Source organism: Pseudophryne corroboree, chromosome 9 (genome assembly GCF_028390025.1).
Source record: "Pseudophryne corroboree isolate aPseCor3 chromosome 9, aPseCor3.hap2, whole genome shotgun sequence".
Lineage (NCBI taxonomy): Eukaryota > Metazoa > Chordata > Amphibia > Anura > Myobatrachidae > Pseudophryne > Pseudophryne corroboree.
Genome location: NC_086452.1, coordinates 412,197,657 through 412,222,238, shown reverse-complemented (window position 1 = coordinate 412,222,238; position 24,582 = coordinate 412,197,657). Strand labels below are relative to the sequence as shown.

General features: G+C 48.5%; 2 protein-coding genes across 4 annotated transcripts in view; one reads left to right on the top strand and one right to left on the bottom strand.

Moving 5' to 3' along the window:
- Positions 1–24,582, top strand: part of LOC134958358 (cadherin-related family member 3-like) — a 419,058-nt gene that overhangs the window by 11,672 nt on the left and 382,804 nt on the right. The gene's annotated exons all lie outside the window — the stretch shown is intronic.
- The window catches only part of C9H3orf49 (chromosome 9 C3orf49 homolog), a 75,346-nt gene continuing 61,534 nt past the window's right edge, over positions 10,771–24,582 (bottom strand). Inside the window, exons 4-5 of the mRNA XM_063938916.1 lie at positions 14,178–14,288; positions 10,771–12,221 (exon numbers count right to left, since the gene is read on the bottom strand). Of these exons, the coding sequence (XP_063794986.1) occupies positions 12,024–12,221; positions 14,178–14,288 (309 nt within the window). The 3' untranslated portion in view covers positions 10,771–12,023. The remainder of the gene's footprint in view (positions 12,222–14,177; positions 14,289–24,582) is intronic.

The following is a 24,582-nucleotide window of genomic DNA, read 5'->3' as shown; positions in this document are numbered from 1 at the left end:
ATCCAGAAGTCTTCCAAATGATTGTACACCGTTGGGAAAGGCCACAGGTGGACATGATGGCGTCCCGCCTCAACAAAAAGCTAAAAAGATATTGCGCCAGGTCAAGGGACCCTCAGGCGATAGCTGTGGACGCTCTGGTAACACCGTGGGTGTACCAGTCGGTGTATGTGTTCCCTTCTCTGCCTCTCATACCCAGGGTAATGAGAATAATAAGAAGGAGAGGAGTAAGAACTATACTCATTGTTCCGGATTGGCCAAGAAGAGCTTGGTACCCAGAACTCCAAGAAATGATCTCAGAGGACCCATGGCCTCTGCCGCTCAGACAGGACCTGCTGCAGCAGGGGGCCTGTCTGTTCCAAGACGTACCGCGGCTGCGTTTGACGGCATGGCGGTTGAACGCCGGATCCTGAAGGAAAAGGGCATTCCGGAGGAAGTTATCCCTACGCTAATTAAAGCTAGGAAAGAAGTGAACGCAAACCATTATCACCGCATATGGCGGAAATATGTTGCGTGCTGTGAGGCCAGGAAGGCCCCAACGGAGGAATTTCAGCTAGGTCGATTTCTGCACTTCCTACAGTCAGGGGTGACTATGGGCCTAAAATTGGGTTCCATTAAGGTCCAGATTTCGGCTCTATCGATTTTCTTCCAAAATAGAACTGACTTCACTGCCTGAAGTTCAGACTTTTGTTAAGGGGGTGCTGCATAGTCAGCCCCCGTTTGTGCCTCCAGTGGCACCGTGGGATCTCAACGTGGTGTTGGATTTCCTGAAGTCGCATTGGGTTGAGCCACTTAAATCCGTGGAGCTAAAATACCTCACGTGGAAAGTGGTCATGCTGTTGGCCTTGGCGTCGGCCAGGCGTGTATCAGAATTAGCGGCTTTATCATGCAAAAGCCCTTATCTAATTTTTTTATATGGATAGGGCGGAATTGAGGACTCGTTCCCACTTCCTTCCTAAGGTGGTATCCGTTTTTCATGTGAACCAACCTATTGTGGTGCCTGCGGCTACTTGGGACTTGGAGGATTCCAAGTTACTGGACGTAGTCAGGGCCCTGAAAAATATGTTTCCAGGACAGCTGGAGTCAGGAAAACTGACTCGCTATTTATCCTGTATGCACCCAACAAGCTGGGTGCTCCTGCTTCTAAGCAGACTATTGCTCGCTGGATCTGTAGCACGATTCAACTTGCACATTCTGCGGCTGGACTGCCGCACCCTAAATCTGTAAAAGCCCATTCCACGAGGAAAGTGGGCTCTTCTTGGGCGGCTGCCCGAGGGGTCTCGGCTTTACAAATTTGGGTTCAAACACTTTTGCAAGAGTCTACAAGTTTGATACCCTGGCTGAGGAGGACCTAGAGTTTGCTCATTCGGTGCTGCAGAGTCATCCGCACTCTCCCGCCCGTTTGGGAGCTTTGGTATAATCCCCATGGTCCTTACGGAGTCCCAGCATCCACTTAGGACGTCAGAGAAAATAAGATTTTACTCACCGGTAAATCTATTTCTCGTAGTCCGTAGTGGATGCTGGGCGCCCATCCCAAGTGCGGATTGTCTGCAATACATGTATATAGTTATTGCCTAACTAAAGGGTTATTGTTGAGCCATCTGTTGAGAGGCTCAGTTATATTTCATACTGTTAACTGGGTATAGTATCACGAGTTATACGGTGTGATTGGTGTGGCTGGTATGAGTCTTACCCGGGATTCAAAATCCTTCCTTATTGTGTCAGCTCTTCCGGGCACAGTATCCTAACTGAGGTCTGGAGGAGGGTCATAGTGGGAGGAGCCAGTGCACACCAGGTAGTCCTAAAGCTTTCTTTAGTTGTGCCCAGTCTCCTGCGGAGCCGCTATTCCCCATGGTCCTTACGGAGTTCCAGCATCCACTACGGACTACGAGAAATAGATTTACCGGTGAGTAAAATCTTATTATTGTTTTATATATAAAATGTATGCTACCAAATGTTTAATATACTTCTTATTCCACTAGGTCTGCGTCATTTATTCTCCTTTTTTTATTTTAACTGTTCACCACTGTCTGTTTAATGATGTTGATTTTGATCTCTGACAGTGAATATCATAGACAGCTGTTGCTTTCTTTTCCCAGCAATGTCACTAATCAGTGTCAGAAAATTGCATATGTGCCCATCAGATGTTTCCCACAGAAGACATACAGTAGGGCCCGATTCAAACCTGATCGCTGCTGTGCGTTTTTGCACAGCGGGCGATCAGCAATAGACTGCGCATGCGTATGCACCGCAAATTGGCAAACAACAACGGGCATCGCCGGTCAGCGACAGGCTGGTGCAAAAATTCTAATTGTACAGCCATTCGCATGCTGATTGACAGGAAGAGGCCGTTTGTGGGTGGTAACTGACTGTTCTCAGGGAGTGTCAGGGAAAACGCAGGCGTACCCAAGTATTTTCAGGGCGGATGTGTGACGTCAGCTCCGGCCCAGATCAGCCTGTTCTAATCACACTGTAGAAGTAAGTCCTGGGCTGCGCACAGGCTGCCCGCATTAGAAAATTAATTCACTGGTGAGTGAGGTACGAACGGATTTGCAGCTGTCTGTTGACTGAAGGTTTTTTTAGCAGCTCGCCGTACACATGCGATCACACAATTGCACGGCGAATATACACTCAATATATATAGCCCTAATTGCCACCCCCGGTGGTTTAGGGTTGAGGAGTGTGGGGGGTTAAAAGTGCTTACCCCCCCTGCCGTCGGGATCTTTAGTGTCAGGATGCCGGTGTCGGTCATGTGACCACCGCCATCCCGATGACCGGTATAGCATACAGAACCCAGTTACTTTAGTTCTGTGTGTACTTGTGCTTTACACATCTGCATCTCTTTACATAGTTACATAGTTGTTGAGGTTGAAAAAATACAATTGTACATCGAGTTCAACCTCTATTATATGTTATTTATGGACTTGTATTAAGTAATTTTACACTAACCATAGCCACAAATCAGCAATTCGCTTTTATCTGTCCAGTGTAAATTAGATAATAAAACAAAAAGTCCCATTGATGAGGAATGGTTTAGTGCAAATTTGTACCAAATTGTTGATGTACCTATAGGTGTATATACAAATTTCCCTATGTCATGACAGTAGTTAACAGTGCCATAATAGGGTGACACTATGCTCTCTCTGTCCCCTAAACCTGTGATGTCATGATATCATGACTAGGAGACAGGGCCACTGGCTCTGGGAAGTAGAACTCTGCCAGGAGCTGCCCCACAACACCTGCATATATGATAGTGGGTGCAAACAGAGGCAGAACTCTGGGAGGCAACGGAGTCATCTGCCGCCGGGCTCCTGCTCTGAAGGGAGCACCTCTCCTCCCATTCTGTGACACCATTGAATTAAGCTAATTGATAGCTGCCGCTGTCTTTTCAGTGGCCGACTTCCTCACTGGTCCCTGCACCTTACAAATCACACCCACTTTATTATACTGAATATACACATTTTACAAGTGTCATACCCAGGATTAGAAACCACAACCTATTACACTGGATGCGGCACCTTACTGATGACGCTATGTATTTGCTCCTGTATAGGAAATATGAGAATTCTAACTACAGTATTTGAAGCTACTTCTCTGACAATTACACGTAACTTCATATAGTTAGAATTCTCATGCTTCCTCTACAGGAGCAAATAACTCCATCAGTAAAGTGTCTGCTGTTAGTGTAACAGGTCATGGGTTCTAATCCTGGGTATGACTGCTAAGAAATGTGTGATTTAAAATAAAAGACAATTAAATGTATAAATACAGTATATCATTTTTTTCAAAACACTCCATATACACGCACGCACGCACGCACGCACATACATATATTTCTCTGACGTCCTAGTGGATGCTGGGAACTCCGTAAGGACCATGGGGAATAGCGGGCTCCGAAGGAGGCTGGGCACTCTAGAAAGATCTTAGACTACCTGGTGTGCACTGGCTCCTCCCACCATGACCCTCCTCCAAGCCTCAGTTAGATTTCGTGCCCGGCCGAGGTTGGATGCACACTAGGGGCTCTCCTGAGCTCTTAGAAAGTTATAGTCTTAGAATTTGTTATTTTCAGTGAGACCTGCTGGCAACAGGCTCACTGCAGCGAGGGACTAAGGGGAGAAGAAGCGAACTCGCCTGCTTGCAGCCGGATTGGGCTTCTTAGGCTACTGGACACCATTAGCTCCAGAGGGATCGACCGCAGGCCCAGCCTTGATGTTCGGTCCCGGAGCCGCGCCGCCGTCCCCCTTACAGAGCCAGAAGCAAGAAGATGGTCCGGAAAATCGGCGGCATGAAGACTCTGTCTTCACCAAGGTAGCGCACAGCACTGCAGCTGTGCGCCATTGCTCCTCTCACACACTTCACACTCCGGTCACTGAGGGTGCAGGGCGCTGGGGGGGGCGCCCTGAGGCAGCAATAAAAACACCTTGGCTGGCTAAAATACCTCAATATATAGCCCCAGGGGCTATATATGAGGTAAATACCCCTGCCAGAATTCCATAAAAAACGGGAGAATAGGCCGCGAAAAAGGGGCGGAGCCTATCTCCTCGGCACACTGGCGCCATTTTCCCTCACAGCTCCGCTGGAAGGAAGCTCCCTAGCTCTCCCCTGCAGTCTACAAAGGGTTAATAAAGAGAGGGGGGGCACTAAATTTAGGCGCAGTATACATTATATATAAAAACAGCAGCTATAGGGGACATAACTCAGTTAGTCCCTGCATTATATAGCGTTCTGGTGTGTGCTGGCATACTCTCACTCTGTCCCCCCAAAGGGCTTTTGTGGGTCCTGTCCTCGTTTAGAGCATTCCCTGTGTGTCTGCGGTGTGTCGGTACGGCTGTGTCGACATGTTGAATGAGGAGGCTTATATGGTGACGGAACAGAGGCCGATATATGTGATGTCGCCCCCTGTGGGGCCGACACCAGAGTGGATGGATAGGTGAAAGGTATTAACCGACAGTGTCAACTCCTTACATAAAAGGGTGGATGACGTAACAGCTGTGGGACAGCCGGCTTCGCAGCCCGCGCCTGCCCAGGCGTCTCAAAGGCCTTCAGGGGCTCAAAAACGCCCGCTCTCTCAGATGGCAGACACAGATGTCGACACGGAGTCTGACTCCAGTGTCGACAAGGTGGAGACATATACACAATCCACTAGGAACATCTGTGACTTGATCCCGGCAATAAAAAAATGTGTTATACATTTCTGACTTTAACCCAAGCACCTCTAAAAATGGGTTTTAGGTTTGGGGAGAAAAAACAGGCAGTGTTTTGTTCCCCCATCAGATGAATAAATGAAGTGTGTGAAAAGCGTGGGTTCCCCCGTTAAGAAACTGGTAATTTATAAAAAGTTACTGATGGCGTACCCTTTCCCGCCAGGTGGATAAGTTACGCTGGGAGATATCCCCTAGGGTGGATAAGGCGCTCACACGTTTGTCAAAAAAGGTGGCACTGCCGTCTTAGGATACGGCCACTTTAATAGGTACCTGTTGATAAAAAACAGGAGGCTATCCTGAAGTCTGTATTTACACACTCAGGTACTAGACTGAGACCTGCAGATAGTGCTGCTGCAGCGTGGTCGGTGACCCTGTCAAATAGGGATACTAGTTGGCAAACATAAAAACATATTAAAGACGTCGTCTTATATATGGGGGATGCACAGAGGGATATTTTGCCGGCTGGCATCCAAAATAAATGTAATGTCCATTCTGTCAGGAGGGTATTAGAGACCTGTCACTGGACAGGTGATGCTGACTTAAAAAGCGCATAGAGAGCCTTATAAGGGTGAGGAATTATTTGGGGATGGTCTCTGGGACCTCGTATCCACAGCAACTGCTGGGAAGAAATAATTTTACCTCAGGTTTCCTCACAGACAAAGGTACAGTCCTTTCGGCTTCAGAAAAGCAAGCGGGTCAAATGGCGCTTCCTTTCTGTACAGAGACAAGGGTAGAGGGAAAAAGCTGCACCAGTCAGCCTGTTCCCAGAATCAAGATTCTTCCCCCGCCTCCTGTGAGTCCACACCATGACGCGGGTGCTCCACAGGTGTAGCCAGGTACGGTGGGGGGCCGTCTCAAAAAATTTCAGCAATTAGTGGGCTCGCTCACAGGTGGATCCCTGTTTCTTTCAAGTAGTATTTCAGGGGTACAAGCTGGAATTCGAGATGTCTCCCCCCATCCGTTTCCTAAAATATGCCTTGCTGACAACTCCCTCAGGCAGGGAGGCTGTGCTAGAGGCAATTAATAAGCGGTATTCCCAGCAGGTAATACTCAAGGTGCCCCTACTTCAACAAGGACGGGGTTACTATTCCACACGGGTTGGGGTACCGAAACCGCATGGTTCGGTGTGACCCATTTTATATTTAAAATCCTTGAACACATACATAAAAAAATTCAAGTTCAAGATGGAATCGCTCAGGGCGGTTATTGCAAGCCTGGACGAGGGGGATTACATGGTTTCCCGGGACATCAAGGATGCTTACCTGCTTGTCCCCATTTACCATCCTCGCCAGGAGTACCTCAGATTTGTGGTACAGGATTACCATTACCAAGTCCAGACACTGCCGTTTGGACTGTACATGGCACCGAGGGTGTTTTATCAAGGTAATGGCCGAAATGATGATACTCCTTCGAAAAAAGGGAGTTGTAATTATCCCGTACTTGGACAATCTCGTTATAAGGGCGAGGTCCAAGGAGCAGTTGGTAGTCGGGGTAGCACTATTTTGGAAAGTGCTACAACAGCATGGTTGGATTCTAAACAGTCCAAAGTCACAGCTGGTTCCTATGACACGTCTACTGTTCCTGGGGATGGTTCTGGACATAAACCAGAAATAGTGTTTCTCCCGGAGGAGAAAGCCAAGGAGTTGTCATCTCTAGTCAGAGACCTCCTGAAGCCAAAATAGGTAGCGGTGCATCATTGCACGCGAGTCCTGGGAAAAATGGTAGCTTCCTACGAAGCAATCCCATTAGGCAGGTTCCATACAAGAACTTTTCAGAGGGACCTGTTGGACAAGTGGTCCGGATCGCATCTTCCGATGCATAGGCTGATAACCCTGTCTCCAAGGACCAGGGTATCTCTACTGTGGTGGCTGCAGAGTGCCCATCTTCAAGAGGGCCGCAGGTTCGGCATACAGGACTAGGTCCTAGTGACCATGGATTCCAGCCTTTGAGGCTGGGAGGCAGTCACACAGGGAAGAAATTTCCAGGGACTTTGGTCAAGTCAGATTATTTCCCTACACATAAATATTCTGGACCTGAGGGCCATTTACAATGCCCTGAGGCCGGCAAGGCCTCTGCTTCAAAACCAGCCGGTACTGATCCAATCAGACAACATCACGGCAGTCGCCCATGTAAACCAACAGGGCGGCACAAGAAGCAGGATGGCGATGGCAGAAGCCACAAGGATTCTCCGATAGGCGGAAAATCATGTGTTAGCACTGTCAGCAGTGTTCATTCTTGGAGTGGACAACTGGGAAGCAGATCTTCTCAACAGACACGACCTCCACCCGGGAGAATGGGGACTTCCTCCAGAAGTCTTCCAATAGGATTGTACACCATTGGGAAAGGCCACAGGTGGACATGATGGCGTCCCGCCTCAACAAAAAGCTATAAAAGATATTGCACCGGGTCAAGGGACCCTCAGGCGATAGCTATGGACGCTCTGGTAACACCGTGGGTGTACCAGTCGGTTTATGTGTTTTCCCCTCTGCCTCTCATACCAAAGGTACTGAGAATAATAAGAAGGCGAGGAGTAAGAACGATACTCGTGGATGGCCAAGAAGAGCTTGGTACCCAGAACTTCAAGAATTTATATCAGAGGACCCATGGCCTCTGCCACTCAGACAGGACCTGCGGCAGCAGGGGCCCTGTCTGTTCCAAGACTTACCGCGGCTGCGTTTGACGGCATGGCGGTTGAACGCCGGATCCTGAAGGAAAAGGGCATTCCGGAGGAAGTCATTCCTACGCTTACTAAAGCCAGGAAAGAGGTTACAGCAACTCATTATCACCGCATATGGCGAAAATATGTTGCATGGTGTGAGGCCGAAAGGGCCCCAACAGAGGAATTTCAACTAGGTCGATTTCTGCATTTCCTGCAAGCAGGAGTGACTATGGGCCTTAAATTGGGTTCCATTAAGGTACAGATCTCGGCTCTGTCGATTTTCTTTTAAAAAGAACTAGCTTCAGTACCTGAAGTTCAGACATTTATAAAAGGAGTGCTGCATAGTCAGCCCCCGTTTGTGCCTCCTGTGGCACCTTGGGATCTCAACGTGGTGTTGAGTTTCTTAAAATCACATTGGTTTGAACCACTAAAAACCGTGGATCTGAAATATCTCACGTGGAAGGTGGTTATGTTATTGGCCTTGGCTTCTGCCAGGCGAGTATCAAAATTGGCGGCTTTGTCTTGTAAAAGCCCTTATTTGATTTTCCATATGGATAGGGCAGAATTGAGGACTCGTCCCCAGTTTCTCCCAAAGGTGGTGTCAGCGTTTCACCTGAACCAGCCTATTGTGGTGCCTGCGGCTACTAGGGACTTGGAGGACTCCAAGTTGCTAGACGTTGTCAGGGCACTGAAAATATATGTTTCCAAAACGGCTAGAGTCAGAAAATCTGACTCGCTGTTTATCCTATATGCACCTAACAAGCTGGGTGCTCCTGCTTCTAAGCAGACTATTGCTCGTTGGATTTGTAGTACAATTCAGCTTGCACATACTGTGGCAGGCCTGCCACAGCCAAAATCTGTCAATGCCCATTCCACAAGGAAGGTGGGCTCATCTTGGACGGCTGCCCGAGGGGTCTCGGCTTTACAACTTTGCCGAGCAGCTACTTGGTCAGGGGCAAACACGTTTGCAAAATTCTACAAATTTGATACCCTGGCTGAGGAGGACCTGGAGTTCTCTCATTCGGTGCTGCAGAGTCATCCGCACTCTCCCGCCCGTTTGGGAGCTTTGGTATAATCCCCATGGTCCTTACGGAGTTCCCAGCATCCACTAGAACGTCAGAGAAAATAAGAATTTACTCACCGGTAATTCTATTTCTCGTAGTCCGTAGTGGATGCTGGGCGCCCATCCCAAGTGCGGTTTATCTGCAATACTTGTACATAGCTATTGTTAACTAAAGATCTTTCTAGAGTGCCCAGCCTCCTTCGGAGCCCGCTATTCCCCATGGTCCTTACGGTGTTCCCAGCATCCACTACGGACTACGAGAAATAGAATTACCGGTGAGTAAATTCTTATTTTACCTTAATATAGGAAATGGGGGGCACCAATATTTATCTTGTCTCCGGGCAACTGTGACGAACTTACGCCACTGGGTGCAAACTGCTTCCTTTAAGTGTGGAGGGTCCCTTAAATCTACCGCCGGCTTACCGACAGCTTGGCGAGCGCAAATGAGCCCCTTGCGGGCTCGCTGCGCTCGCCACGCTACGGGCACGGTGGCGCGCTACGCGCGCCACACTATTTTATTCTCCCTCTATGGGGGTCGTGGACCCCCACGAGGGAAAATAAGTGTCGGTATGCCGGCTGTCGGGATCCCGGCGCCGGTATACTGAGCGCCGGGAGCCCGACCGCCGGCAAACAGAAGACCACCCGATGCAGAGTAGGGTGCAAAAAAAGTTACACCAAAATAAAACACATGAATGTAGAACATTTACGTATAGGGGCTGCTTCAGAGGTGGATGCTTAGCTTGCCTCAGATAGCTAACATCAATAGTAAATGGCTTTAGCCAATAGTAGCATTGGGGTTTCTTTCAGGGAAGGATCATCTGTTACCCCCCCCCCCCCCCACTGCCGCATGCTGAAGCTGCATATGCGCAGGAAAACTGTTACATAACCGGGGCTCCGAATCGGCCCTGGCATTTGTGAACACGCACACGTCACGGGCACCGCGCGCATGTCACAGGGGGGCGCATGGACACGATGCATGGGGGTTTGCTGTGTGCAGAGCCGGATTAACGGCGTGGCAGAAGGGGCGGTCGTCCTGGGGCCCCCACACTGTCCTCACAACTGCAAAAAATCATCGGAGTAGGAGTACGGCAGCTGAGACGTTCCATTACAGCTGCGGCCGCCGAGGAGCTTCACTCACTGCAGTGTGAAGTCTCGCGAGATTTGACATTATCTCGCGAGACTTCACACTGCTGTGAGTGAACCTCCTCTGCAGCCGCAGCAGTAAAGGAACAGCTCAGCTGCCGAGGAGAACGGAGAGGAGACAGGTAAGTGCTGTACTCCTACTCCGATGTTTTTTTTGCAGTTGTGAGGACAGTGTGTGGGGGCCCCACAAATTTGTTGCCCAGGGGCCCCCACAGACCTTAAGCCGGACCTGGCCGTGCGTCAGGAGGGGTATGGACTTGCGGCACGCCCCCATATCCATGGAGACGCATGCTTTGGGCTGGGCGGGTGTGCACGGTGAGTCCATGCCCACCTGACTCGCGGTACGCCCACATCTTCATGGTAAACGCGCGCCGCCTTCCTGTCTCTCTCTGTGGAACCGGACTGGTCGGCAAGCCCATCGGCTCATTCTCGGTCACCCGCTAATAATACAGCTTGGACAGGCACAGATGTAACTCTGCGCCCATCTGCATCTGTTTGCAATAACACAAACATATACTTAGCATTTTACATGTGGGGGAATTAAATTATGATCATTTTTGCATCTGAGGGTGAGCTGTTCCTTCTAACGACAGCACTGTACAGTTTAGCCAGAATTTAATTCAGAAGTTATTCAATGCATGTTGCCATATTTGATTATTTCACGCCCCCAGGTACTACTGATTGCCGCGATAGCAACTGTTTATTTATCACTTTTTCCATCCCATCATAGCAAACACAAACACATATAAATGTAAGCTTTGCATTGCTATAATACATTTTGAGTTTTAGCTGTCCTGAGTAGCTAAAAGAAAGTTTATATACATTGATGTTGCTTTCATTTGTTAAGTGTATTTCTAGTCAGGGTTGGACTGGCCCACAGGGGAACAGGGGAAACCACCGGTGGGCCCCACTGCCGGTGGGCCCTCCTCCTCTAGGGATCAGGTTCTAGACTCTATCCTAGTGCACTTTCATTATGCATTATACTTCACAAGAATATTGTTATTATATATTTACCAAGGGGAACAGAACATGTACTCTGTAATAGTTATCCAAACCTCTGTGGTGGCTGGCCATGCCCCAGTGCAGCCTGGCACCACCCTTAAGCATGGGCCCCTACAACAGCATTCCCCCGGTGGGCCCTGCATGCCCCAGTCCCACACTGTTTCTAGTTCCACTTTACGGGGTCTATTCATAAAGCAGAGAAAAGCCATGTTTTGCGTTAAACAGGGCTTTTCTCTGCTTACCGCAATTCACAGAGCGAGTTACCATGGAGAAGTCCCTGACTTCTCCAGCCGCACCCCCCGCTCCGTGCCTGAATCGCTTCACCATACTTTAGTACGGTGAGTGATTCATGAAGCAACGTAAAGGTCAGCTTTCCGCTTCTCCATGGAGTTCAGGTTCGCCATCTCAGGATGGCTTTACCTGAACTGCAGTGTGGTAACTGCGCTTCCCTGCTCTCTGTCCGAACCTGGCGCTGGATCCGCCCCCCTGACCTCCCAGCAGTCCCTGCGGCCTCCCGGGAGGTCAACAGGCGGCGCATGCGCAGATGGATCCGCTGGCTGACTCCGGACATTGCAGGAGGGGACCGCCGGAGGAGACAGCGTCGCTGGAGCCCTGGACACAGCAGCACTTTGCCAGGAGAGGTGAGTATACGTGAATTGCTACTTATCCCAGCTATACATCGCATCGAACCGATGGTGCGGGTGAGTGATGCATCACAGGTGGATAGGGTAGAGGCATGGCAATGCAAATGAGGCTGTAATGGGGTATGCTGACAGTCCACTTCACTCGCCAAGTGGGCATCCAGGTCCGGGGCTGCTGCTGTAATTGGGAGACTTTCCTTTTTACATTTTGTCTTATAATCGCATTTTACAGATCGAGAGTTTGATCCTGATATACACTGTGGAGTTGTTGATGTTGAGAGTCGAGACTTCAGCCAACAGCTGAGTATTTAACACTAGTAACAGCAGCAGATACAGGGAAAGCAAACATTTTTAAACTTGTATTTCTGTGTGTTCTTTTTGGAGATTCTCTGGAACTGTTTGGAAGACCGAAGGATTTCATCACCCAGAGTCTCGCACTGACGGAGCTCCTCGTGCCTCTGTGCCAAGAGCTTGCTAGATTTGTCTGCAATCGTTTCAATAAGATCATCCACCTGTAGGTCAAGTGAAAATGTGAGATACAGCAGTCAGTACGATTGCAGTACTTATCCAGGCCACACGGTGGAGCAGCAGTAACGAAAATAGCTCAGAGACATTGGTACAAGGACACACTGAGCACAATTACTTATTAAATGCTGACATTTTATTAGACAAAAGGGACATTCTAAAGATTGTAATAAGCTAAGTGTGACATTCTGCAATGTAGCTATAGTGAAAATGGAACCATTCTGTATTGGACCTAAATTGGAATGACTTTGTGTTCATGAGCAGAGTAAACTGTACTTTATTTCCTCTTTTTGATTTGCTCTGTTTACTCATCTGTAAGTTTCTCCTCGTACTCTGCCATATATTTGTGAAAGTTTCCACCACGACTGAGGGCCTAATTCATGTTTGTACCCAATGCCGAAGTTCACGCAACTGAGCGATTATCACACTGCACACGCGTCAAGGTACCTTTTTGATGCCGATTGCAGTGAGGATTCACTTACAGAGTAGTTGACAGGAAGGGACTATTTGGGGGAGATAACGGGGAGTAGTGGCAAAAATGCAGGAGTGTCACGGGCATTTATAGGGCATGTCGCCTTTCGCTGTACGTAGAGGAACATGAAGCCTGCGTCGCTACTTCCGTGGCCAGTCTGCGGGACCATAGACTCTTTCGGGTAGTCGACGTTCCTCATTATTGCATCAGTGCTGCGTATGTTTACGCAGATGCTGAAGACTTTGCGATGGCTCCAATTTTCCGTACAAATCTGAATCAGGCCCTGAGTCACTGACTTTAGGAGAAATAAGCAGCCTCATTAGCAGTCTGATCCCACCACTTGCGTACAAAGACGCACCATCAGTCGCAACACTGGACCTCTGGGCAACCAGACCCTGACACATGCACTGTACAAAAAAGTTGCTTCTCTGATGAAGCATTGGCATTGAATCCATGTCTCAGGCCACGGGCACTGAAGCATACAGTAGCATAAACAAATCCAGTCTGCAGTTTCTAGAAATTAAGGGCAACTGTGCATGTGCAAAAAATTCCTAAGTGAACGCACAGAGCCACTTCTGCAATCAAGACGGACGGCATCAGAAATGTTATGAAAAAATGATGGCCGTTTCTAGGCAGTGACTGGGAGACGTACACAATCGGCCGCTCATATAGGAGGCTATAGACAGATGGAGATATTGCACCTGCTATAGGGCTGCTGCAAGTTTCAATGGTGCGCCCAAGGGTGACGTTTAAGTATGGTATTAGCATTTCTGCGCCTCAGACCTTGCACATTCAGATGCACTGATGTACACAAGGAAAGGAGATTGTAATGGCATTTGCATAAAATCACAGACAGGCAACCACCAATAGACGCTGGTGCCTGCGCCTCTGGAAGGATCACAGGTTAAAGAAATCTTGTGGTAGAACATGGACCAGTGACTCCGTGACACAACCCACTAATACCCCTTTCAGATATAAACTCCAACTTTAACCCAACTCAGACCCTGAACACAGAGTTGAAGCAAAGGATTCAGTACTTACTCCCCCGTTCACACCTGGGCGATGGACCCGGTTTATTCCTAGGTCGTCACCCTTCACACCGGCTCTTGTTCTTTCAGTGTCCTTGTTCTTCCATCTAGCAGTGGACGCATGGAGATGATGTCGTCTCCAAGCGCTACTTTGGCCGCCAATGAACTCCTTTTAGGCATGACCCAGGACATCAAGACCCGGTTCATACCTTTCATACATAAGCTGGGCACTGACCCAGGTTGCAAGTCCCCAATATAACCCTGGTCGATTGCAGGGTTGCGGACCCAGGACTGTCAACCCAGGTTTGACCCTTTTAGACATAAGCAGGACCCGGGGCGACTTGCAATGCCCCAGCAAATCCTGGGTTTTTGCTTATGTCTGAAAGGGGTAAGAAGACACAACTTACAAGAAGTACTGTGACATATTCAGCCTGGGAATGTACCTGCATCTGCAGACTGCCCACAGTGTACTCCGACTGGTGTTTCACCTTCTCCACAGCTTTCTTCTTCCTCCTCATCAGTGCAAAATGCCTCTTTTTAGATGAATATGAACCCTGGGCACAAGAAAAATCACAGAAGCAGGCATTTATAATTGTATCTGCTGCAGCAATATATATATCATCACTTCCACTATCATATCATCACTTCCTTTATGATTGGGATTCTGTGGATATCTAGATCACTTCATACTGTGCAAGGGGAAACCTAGCTATAAATACCACTCAGGGCCGTTTCTTGGGGCAGGCGAGCAGTGCAACCGCACTGGGCGCCCGCTGCAGCACTAACTGTGGCTCCCTGCTGCCCCCTCCTATTTCTCCCCGAGTAACCCGCTCGGGGGGCGGAGTTTCACGGAATGACGCGGTTACGTCATTACGTCACGACGCAACCCCGTCACGACGCGAAACCCCCCCCCGAGCGGAGTACAGAGGGGGATCCAAGTTAGGAAGAGGGAAAGGCTGGCGCGAGGAGCGACTGGTGAGGCGGGCCGAAGAGCGGTAATCGCCTCTAAGTATTCTCTCTCTCTCTCTATGTGTAAAATGGGGACACCTGCCGTAATGCGTGAAATGGGGACTCTTGCCTGCCGCAGTGTGGGGATTTAATGTATCAAGGGCATTGCGGTGTGTGGTATAATATGGTGCAGGGGGCATTACTGCGTGGGGCTTAATATGGTAGAATTTTTTTTCCTGTGGTGGTCGTGATCTGTTTGAGCAGGGTCAAAAACTGGATTGTGAGGAAGTCTTTTCAGACGAGGCCATGCCCATTTAAATGAGGCCACACCCATTTAGATGAGGCCATGCCCCCTTGTCGGGTGCGCGCAAGTTTTTTTTCCCCATCTAGGTGTGTGGGGGGGAGCACATTTTTTAATGTCATGGGGGGGCGCATTTTTTAATCTCGCACTGGGAGCCAAATTGGCTAGAAACAGCCCTGATACCACTTGTGGCCAACAGGTGGTGCTACACCACTTTTCGTGGCTGCCCTTGGCAAGAGCTCTCCTGTTTTGTTATGCAGAATTCTGAACATTCATGAGACATGAAGATCTGGATGTATGACTCTATAAATCTGGGTGCACCCGGTGCTTGAAAGACAAATCTATAATCTCAATATAACACACATTTTCTAGTGACACAACTTGTGGAGCTGTGCTGAAGAATGTACAGAGACAGTGAATCTCTACGGGACTTTGGAGGCTCCTAGGATGTTCTGCATTTGGCTATACTTGTTCTGTATTTTTCTTCTTGGACCTCTCCATGTTATGCAGTATGCTTCTCTGCCCACTCACTGTACTGGGCTGCAGACTTTCTTGATGCCTTATAAGTAAATGAAAATGTAAAAAAAAAATAGAAAACATGTCTTAGGTATGGGGGCAAGGAATGAGGAAGGAGCGGCAGTGTATGGATACGAAAGCCGCTGATGACTTGCATATGAACATGAAAATGACAACGGCTGTATATTAATGATGGACTGGTCTATGTAGTTTTTCTGAACCCAGTGCAAACAAGTTGCATTCTGCATACCTGGCAACATTTCTGCTTGGAAATTCACCACCTAGAAGGGAGATCTCTAGCTAGGAGAGAGATCATTGTCTAGAACGTAAATCATTGGATAGGGAGATCAGTCTCTAGAAGAGAGAGCAATGGCTATGAGGGAGATTACTGTATAGAAGGGAGATCACTATCTAGACTAGGAGGGAGATCACTGGCTAGAAGAAGATGGAGAGAGTATTGACTGCATAGGAGAGGAAAGAGTTAAACATCTGGGGAGGGGTGGACCTAGCTGTGAGGAAAGTACAGCCTTCTTTAGGGGGAGGGTTTGCTATATATAGGGAAGGAGAGGCCATCTTAAGTCTCTTGGTGATTTGCTTTGGGGTGAGTGCTGCTTTGCAGAATCCCCCCATTTTCTTTTTCGGATTTATACATTTCAGTGTTTTGTCAGCTAGTCATGGGCAAAGTGATTCACTGAGCTGAGCTGAGACACATGACTCAGTTCAGTGAAGTGTCTGGAGTCAGTGTCTCGGCACATGAGTCATGACTCATCTGTAGTGGAATGTGTTGCAGAGACTGCACATGAATCAGTGAGTTGCCAGTGCTGGAGGATCAGTGCTGGACTCATGGAGTTATTCAGCTGCAGTGATTGTACAGTGTATCTGGGGGAGGCAGCTGCTTATGCCCTGATTGTTAATAATATGTTAACATAGATTTACTGTTATGTTGATATATTATTAATAACCACTTATTGCATACTAGTTATAGAATATGACATTACTTTTGGCTGAGGAGAGAAAGCTTAACAGCCATGAAACACATCATTCAGTCTGTAACTAAACCAAATAAAAACGTTTTTTTTTTTTTTTTTTTATCTTGCATACTTTGCTAATTGGATGATTTTAGGTGGCCTTGGATTTATTATATTATCCACTATCTAGCCTCCAGGGAGTTTGCCACCCACAATCACACTGAGCAGGATCAGTGAGCACTGAGCCGAGAGCCCTGTACCACAGGGGCTCCACCTCCTGCTGCATGAATCAGATTCATTCACTGAGTCACTGAGTCTACACAGTGTACAACTGTCTCAACTCACTGGCAGACTCAGGATGAATCATGATTCATGACATGGATCAGGCACAGCAGCAGAGCACTCACTGACTGGTGAGTCGTGACTGCTCCCTCCCCCCTCCCACTGGGTGTCACCTGGTATAGCCTCTGGCCAATCACAGCTAAAGACAGCAGAACACACTGACTGAAGGACACATGACACAGAGTTTCCTCCCTCTGTCTGAGAGAAGCTGCTGCTGCTGCTGTCTCGACTCATGAAACAGTGAGTGACTCGAATCATTCACACTTCCTGATGATTCCAGTCACTGTGTTGAGACAGAGAGTCAGTAGCCATCTCTATTGTCAGCTCCCTGCATTTAGGTCACACATCAGTGCTCTGGCTGCCACTCGCCCACGACGGTCCGCCGGGACCCCAGCCCGTTACCGCTCATCGGGCGGTGGGGGCTGGTTCCGGGGGCGAGCTGGCTGGCCCTGGGGACGGCGTCCCGTCTCCTAGGGCCTCTTCGAGGGATCTGGCGGAAGCCGGGCCGGATGTGACTGGCGGGAGCGGCCGACGAGGAGGATCAGAGAGGGAGTCAGGCCGCCCGGAGGTGGGCGGGCAGCAGCCCTTGCCTCCGGGCATGGCCGGGGAAGCCCCAGTGCCGGGTGCCCGCGGGAGCGCGCCGCGCCAGGCGCTCATCCAGGGACCGGAGACTGAGTTCGATGCCCAGCTCTTCCCCCTTGCCGGGGCCGGCTAGTGGTTCCAGGCGGGGGGAGGGCACTGGGCGGGGGACGGTGGCCAGCCGAGCGAGGCCTGTCGCAGGGCCTCGCACGGCGTCATCCCCAAACGCTTCGGCTGAGAAAGCACGGACCGGAAGCGGTGGGATGCGCGCGCGCCCACGCGCGGCGCCGCTCACGCACGTGTGCGCGCAGCGGCGCCGCTTTCCTCCTTGTCTCCTCAGCCCTCTCCCCCGCAGCCGGAACACGGTGTGGAGCGGGGAGGGAGGGGGAGAGGCAGTGATCAACCAGGTTAAGCTAATGGAGCTCTTAATGCAGGAGCCCAGACAAGAGGCCTTGTGGTGACAGAGAGCAGTGGGGCGCGCGCCCGAGGTTTCAAAATTCAAGTCTCAGTGTCGTTATTTCTGGTTCTAGGTTATGAATGCTTTACTTTCAAAGAAAGGGGTCCACCAAATATCACTAAGATGTTTAGGAGAGAGTATTGACTGCATAGGAGAGGAAAGAGTTAAACATCTGGGGAGGGGTGGACCTAGCTGTGAGGAAAGTACAGCCTTCTTTAGGGGGAGGGTTTGCTATATATAGGGAAGGAGAGGCCATCTTAAGTCTCTTGGTGATTTGCTTTCCCACCCTCCCGCCCTGGTATTAAGAATTTGTGGCACGTGGGCTTTGGCTTTAAGTTGTTGGCTGTTTTCGTTGGCTATTTATTGGCGGAAAAGAACGGCAGTTTTGTATTGTAGGGAAAACTGTAGTGTTTTTTACAGTTTGTTGTGGTTTAGGTGCACTCACCTCCATCGACTTATGGCCGCTTGACCACCCGTCCGGGAAGGCAGCGGCAGGGCACCCAGGAGCGGTGGGTAGTCACTGTGGGGGTTGAGTTGTCACCTATTACCGGTTTATAGTAAGTTTTAGTAAATTTATAGGGTTAGTTATTTAAAGTTAATTCAGATTAATTGAGCCGTTCTTTTGGGCCGCCACCATATGCCAGCTGGAGCGGCATATTAAATTAATTTCTTTATTACAGGTTTCCTAATGGATAGGGACAAATAAATAGCTAGCAATTTTCTGCCAAAATTCAAGTCTCAGTGTCGTTATTTCTGGTTCTAGGTTATGAATGCTTTACTTTCAAAGAAAGGGGTCCACCAAATATCACTAAGATGTTTAATGGTTTTGCCCAACTGCTAACAAATTTGCTGCTGCTGCAGTCGTAGTGATGACAATGAGAATACAGACGGTCATAAGGCTGACAGCAAAATGCTGAATGTCGTACCCAGTGGTCAACACCCAAAAGGTCAACACTGACATGAGGTCAACATGGCCATGAGGTTGACAGATATAATGTTAAAGTGATGACAATGGTAAATAATGTCGAAAAGATCACGTCAACAAAGTCAAAATGTCAGCATATGCTGAAAAGCTTTAAAAAGTAAATGGGCAAATGTTTTGCTGCATGTGAGAGGGAGTGAGTGTCTGTGTATTGCTGAGAGCACGCAGGCCCATCCATCAGTCACTCATACAGCGAGACAAGGAAACATGCCAGAGAAAAAATGTGTCACCATGTTTACAGCAACCTCACATCCGTGCTAATGAACGTAACAATGAAATCCAGCAAACTGTCACAGAGCTCTCCGCAGAGAAAGAGAAAATCCATCAACAAATTCATACATCTATTCTTATGGTCAGAAGTTTGAAAGAATAATAAAAAATAAATATGAAGAGTTCCTGTTCCTGTATACTGCACTGACCAATATAGTTCCACATGATTATCATCTGCTGGCCAGAATGACTCAAATTTACCATTGAAAAACTTTCCTGCCCAGGCCAACCAACTGGACTTACACTCGGGGATTCAGAATTACAGACCACTGATCTTGTGCGGAATCTTGGCATTGTCCTGGATGGTGGCCTGACACTTAAACATCAGATATCAGCCACAATCAAATCCTCATTCTTTCACCTGAGGAACATACTGTAGCCAGAATCAAGCACTTGATTCCATCAAGAGATCTGCCCAAAAGTCATACATGCATTTGTATCATCTCGATTAGACTACTGTAATGCCCTCTACCTTGGTCTCCCAGCAAAAGAATTTCACCGCTTACAGCTGGTGCAAAACACAGCTGCCAGGCTGTTAACCGGCCAGCCCCGTTCTAGCCACAGAACACCCATCCTCTACTCCCTTCACTGGCTGCCTGTAAGATGGCGAATCATCTTCAAGATTGGCTTACTGAGTTTCAAAGCATTACATGACCAGGGCCCAAGGTACTTGAAGCAGCTTCTGACCCCATACTGCCCCACTCGATTACTGCGATCTGTAGATGAAGGACTTTTAGCAGTACCTAGAATCTCCCGTAATTCATCTGGGGGTCGAGCTTTTAGTCATGCGGCTCCGACTCTATGGAACTCACTTCCCCGCACAGTGCGAGAGGCCCCAACTATAGAATCCTTCAAAAGTAGACTCAAGACTTTCCTGTTTACTCAAGCATTTCCATAATGTCCCTTTTAGTATCTTCATGCTTCTGTATTTTATGAAAACCTGTTCTGTACTTCATTATTTTCTGTACTATATTATGCTATGTATCTGTTATGTGCCTTGAGTCCTATTGGAGAAAAAGCGCTATATAAATAAAATTATTATTATATTACCTGACTGCGTGTACAGCAGAGCCGTAACATGCAGGGACCTGGGGGTGGCACCGTTACTGCCTGACGGTGCATGCATGTGTAGAACCCCAGCATGTCAATGTGCTTTAATACTGTACATAATTGATTAGTACTATTAATATAAGTAAGATAAATAAAATAAAATTCATAAATATACACAGACTATGCTCCTCACAGAGGAGAGTTGTGAGAGCTGGATGTTTCCCTCACAGAGGAGATTATGACAGTCCACTCAGTTAGAACTGTATGCAGCTGAAGACTCTGAGGGTCATTCACACCCATTCGCACGCTGCAATTTCTCGCAGCCGTGCGAATGGGTCTGAACTGTGCATGCTCGCGGGCGGCAATGCACAGGAGCGTCGGTCGCCCGCGACGCCCATCGCATTGGACCTTACAAAGAAGCCGTTCGCAGCGGCGAACGCAATAAGATGGACAGGCAGAAGGCAGACCTGGGCGGCAACTCACCATTTTCGAGGAGTGTCCGGAAAAACACAGGCGTGCCCAGCCGTTGAAGAGGAGGGTTCCTGACGTCAGCTCCTGGCCGGATCATCGCAGTGGGTAAGTCCTGAGCTGTGCAGAGACTGCACAAACTTTTTGTTTGTGCAGCTCTCTGCACAAGCGATTGCAGCCCTGCACTGCCCTCACCCCCTCCCCTGTAGGCGGCGATTACCTGGTCGCAGCAGTGCAAAAAACAGCTTACGTGTGACCAGTTCTGAATGACCCCCTGTACCAAGCCGCTGCGGGTTTAATAGTTTAATAACTGCCCTCAGGCAACATCCCGACAAAGGTGTGTGGACAGCGAATGGCGCGCAAGGTGAGGGGTCACAGGTCCGCTCATGCTGGAGGGAGTAAAGAGGAGAGCCGTTGAGAAGTGGCAGTTGAAGGGGAGAGCAGCCATCTTAAATGACGAGTGAGAGGACACTGCATATCTTACCAGAAGCAGTGGAATCTGTGGGCCCAGTATCCTGGCTTAGAGAGCGCAGCTAAGCCATTTCAGCCATCTCTGGAGCATTTCTAGTGCTTCTGGCAGCCTCGTGGAGGAGAGGCGGTAATCTGAGAACTGTAAGCTGGCCCTGGGGAGTAGTGACATCGCCCCTTCAGCTAGAGAGGCGGAGCTTTCCTATCCCTAGAGCAGTGGTCTCCAACCTTAATTGGGGTGTAAGCTACTTTCGGAAAGTAAAACCTCTGAAGGAGCTACCCCCTCCCCCCAATGCGCGTGCGTTCCTGCATAAGTGGGTGTGGCCTCACAAAAGTGGGTGTGGCCTCACAACTACAAGTAATGCCCCCCTCCGCATAGTGCCAGATACACAAATAATGCCCCTCAGCAGTGCCAGATACACAAATAATGCCCCTCAGCAGTGCCAGATATACAAATAATGCCTCCCAGCAGTGCCAGATATTCAAATAATGCCTCCCAGCAGTGCCAGATACACAAATAATGCCCCCAGCAGTGCCAGGTACACAAATAATGACCCCCAGCAGTGCCAGGTACAATGCCCCCACCAGTGCCAGATACAATTCCCCCCACAGTGCCATTTAAAATACCCCATACAGCGCCAGATAAAATGCCCCCCCACGCAGTGTCTGATACAGTGCCCCACACAGTGCTAACCCTTGCTGGCTTCTTATACTGCCGCCGGTGCTGCTCCTCCTGTATGAGGGACGGAAGGGGAGGAGAGCGCAGCGCGCGCCTCTCCTGTGAAGTCCGGAGAGCGGCTGCGGTGAGGGTGACAGAGTCTCCGGCAGTGGCGGGCATTTAAAATATGGTGCTGGTAAGTGAGCCAATCAAAACTCACGGTCTGGCAGCCAATCAGGTGCTGCCACTGCCAGTCCACGAGCTCTGATTGGCCGACGGCTGGCACCATATTAAAAATGAAGGGAGGAGGAGTGCCAGTGACTGCCCAAGCCTGTGCGCTCTGTGAGCTACCTAAAATACTACGGCGAGCTACCGGTAGCTCGCAAGCCACGGGTTGGAGATCACTGGCCTAGAGCAAGCAGGGAGCAGCCTGCCATGCAGTAGCCTCTCCCCTTATAATCTAGCAGCAACCCAGCAGCCTTTTCATGAGACAGACCAGCTATCTATGGAGAAAGGTTGTTATACCACATTCAACACAGCCCTGCACTAGACACTTTTCTCCAGGCTAACCAATCCTTTAGGGGATAGTAAAGAACCTGCAGTAGTTAATACAGGCAGAGGCATTGGCAGACCCACAAATAGGAAGACTCTTGCATTGCCTAAGGTTTAGAGATTGCAGACAGGAGGGTGGTATTCATGTGACCGCCGGTCAGCTGACCGACAGTCACATGACCTCCTCCACGAGCCCGACGGCTCACTTTCCCGATGGTCAGCATGCCGACCAATAGGGACTATTTCCACTCGTGGGTGTCCACGACACCCATAGAGTGGGAATAGAACCCGTGGCGACCGCAGGTCGCCACCGAGCCCGCAGCGTGGCGAGCGCAGCGAGCCCGCAAGGGGCTTGCTGCACTCGCCCCTCCCCGCCGGGATCCCGGCGTCGGTATGGTGCCGGGATCCCGGCGTCGGTAAGCTGACCGGCGGTCAGGAGACCGCCGGTCAGCCATACTACACCCCAGACAGGAACCACATAGAACCTTCAGCTGATTAGGGACATTATACAGTGACAACCTGAGCTAATAGTTGGCAACTGGAAAGGACCGTTCTGTACCATACAGCTTATGATTATTGTCTGACACCTGCAGCTCAGAGATTAGTGCTAAAAGTATGACCAGAGTTGTGCTTGGACAATCAAAGGCTACTATCTAGTAGGGCAAGCAAACGTCAGTGACAGCTATACATTAAGGAACAGAGCTATAAAACAAGCAGACTAACGTTCAATGAACTAGTGCCAGTAGTTATCTAAAGTGGAGACTGCAGGGATTCATCAGCAATACATAAAGTATCCAATGGTAATGCTGTCTCACGATTGGACAGTCAATCTAGAGGGTTACACGCTGTACAGGAGAGACAGACTAAATAAACGGGGTGGAGGGGTATGTCTTTACGTAAAGCCATTTCTAAAACCTGTTATACGGGAAAATATTCCAGAAGGGACTGTACATACTATTGAGACGTTATGGGTAGAAATTGCATGCGGGGGTAAAGGAATAAAGAAGTTATTATTGGGGTTATGCTACAGGCCGCCTGGTATTATTGTGTCTGACGAGAAATTGTTACTGAACCAAATTGAAAGAGCAGCAGGAGTAGGAGACATAGTAGTGATGGGAGACTAACTATCCTGAGATAAACTGGAAAATCAATTTATGTGATACTGCTAAGGGCAATATGTTTTTAAACATGCTAAATGATAATTACTTAGTTCAATTAATCGAGGAACCAACTAGGTACAATGCAATCTTAGACCTGGTATTAACTAACAATGGGGAATTGGTATCAAATATTGAAGTAGGAGAGCCCATAGGTAACAGCGACCACAATATGGTCACATTCAATATCAGTTTTCATAAGCAGTCCTGTACTGGCTCAACTAGGACTCTAAACTTTAGCAAAGCCAACTTTGACATGATGAAGGAAGCATTAAGGGACATTGAATGGGAAATTCTGTTTCAAGGAAAAAATACTACAGAGAAATGGGATGTATTAAAATCACTGCTAATTTATAATACTCGTAAATTTATTCCCACCAGCAGCAAAAAAAGGAATAAAAATCCCAAACCAATGTGGTTTAACAAAAATATAAAGGAATTAATGGACAAAAAAAGACAAGCATTTAAAAAATACAAATCTGAGGGGGATGCAGAGTCATTTCAACACTATAAGGACTGTAACAAAATATGCAAAAAAGGAATAAGAGCGGCTAAAGTAGAAACTGAAAGACTAGTAGCAAAGGAAAGCAAAGCGAATCCCAATTTTTTTTTAAGTACATCAACTGTAAGAGACTAAAGAAGGAGAGTATAGGCCCTTTAAAAGACAAGAGGGGAGTCTTAATCAAAAATTATAATGACATAGCAAACAAACTAAACAAGTTTTTTTCAACGGTATTTACCAGAGAGGACCAAATGCTGGGTCTAACACAAAATCTCAACAAAGATAATGTCCCACTGCTAAATGCTTATTTGAGTGAGGGGGTAGTCTGTAACCGATTAAAAAAGTTAAAGATTAATAAGTCACCTGGTCCCGATGGAATTCACCCGAGGGTTCTTATGGAGCTGTACGCTGAACTAGCAAGACCTCTATTTTTGATCTTCATGGATTCGGTAAAATCGGGTATGGTTCCCAAGGACTGGCGTATAGCGGAGGTAATGCCGATAATTAAAAAGGGGAGCAAAGCTGAACCAGGTAATTATAGACCAGTTAGTCTTACATCTATAGTGGGGAAAGTATTGGAAGGTATTCTAAGGGACAGTATTCAAAAGTTCCTTGAAGCAAATAAGGTCA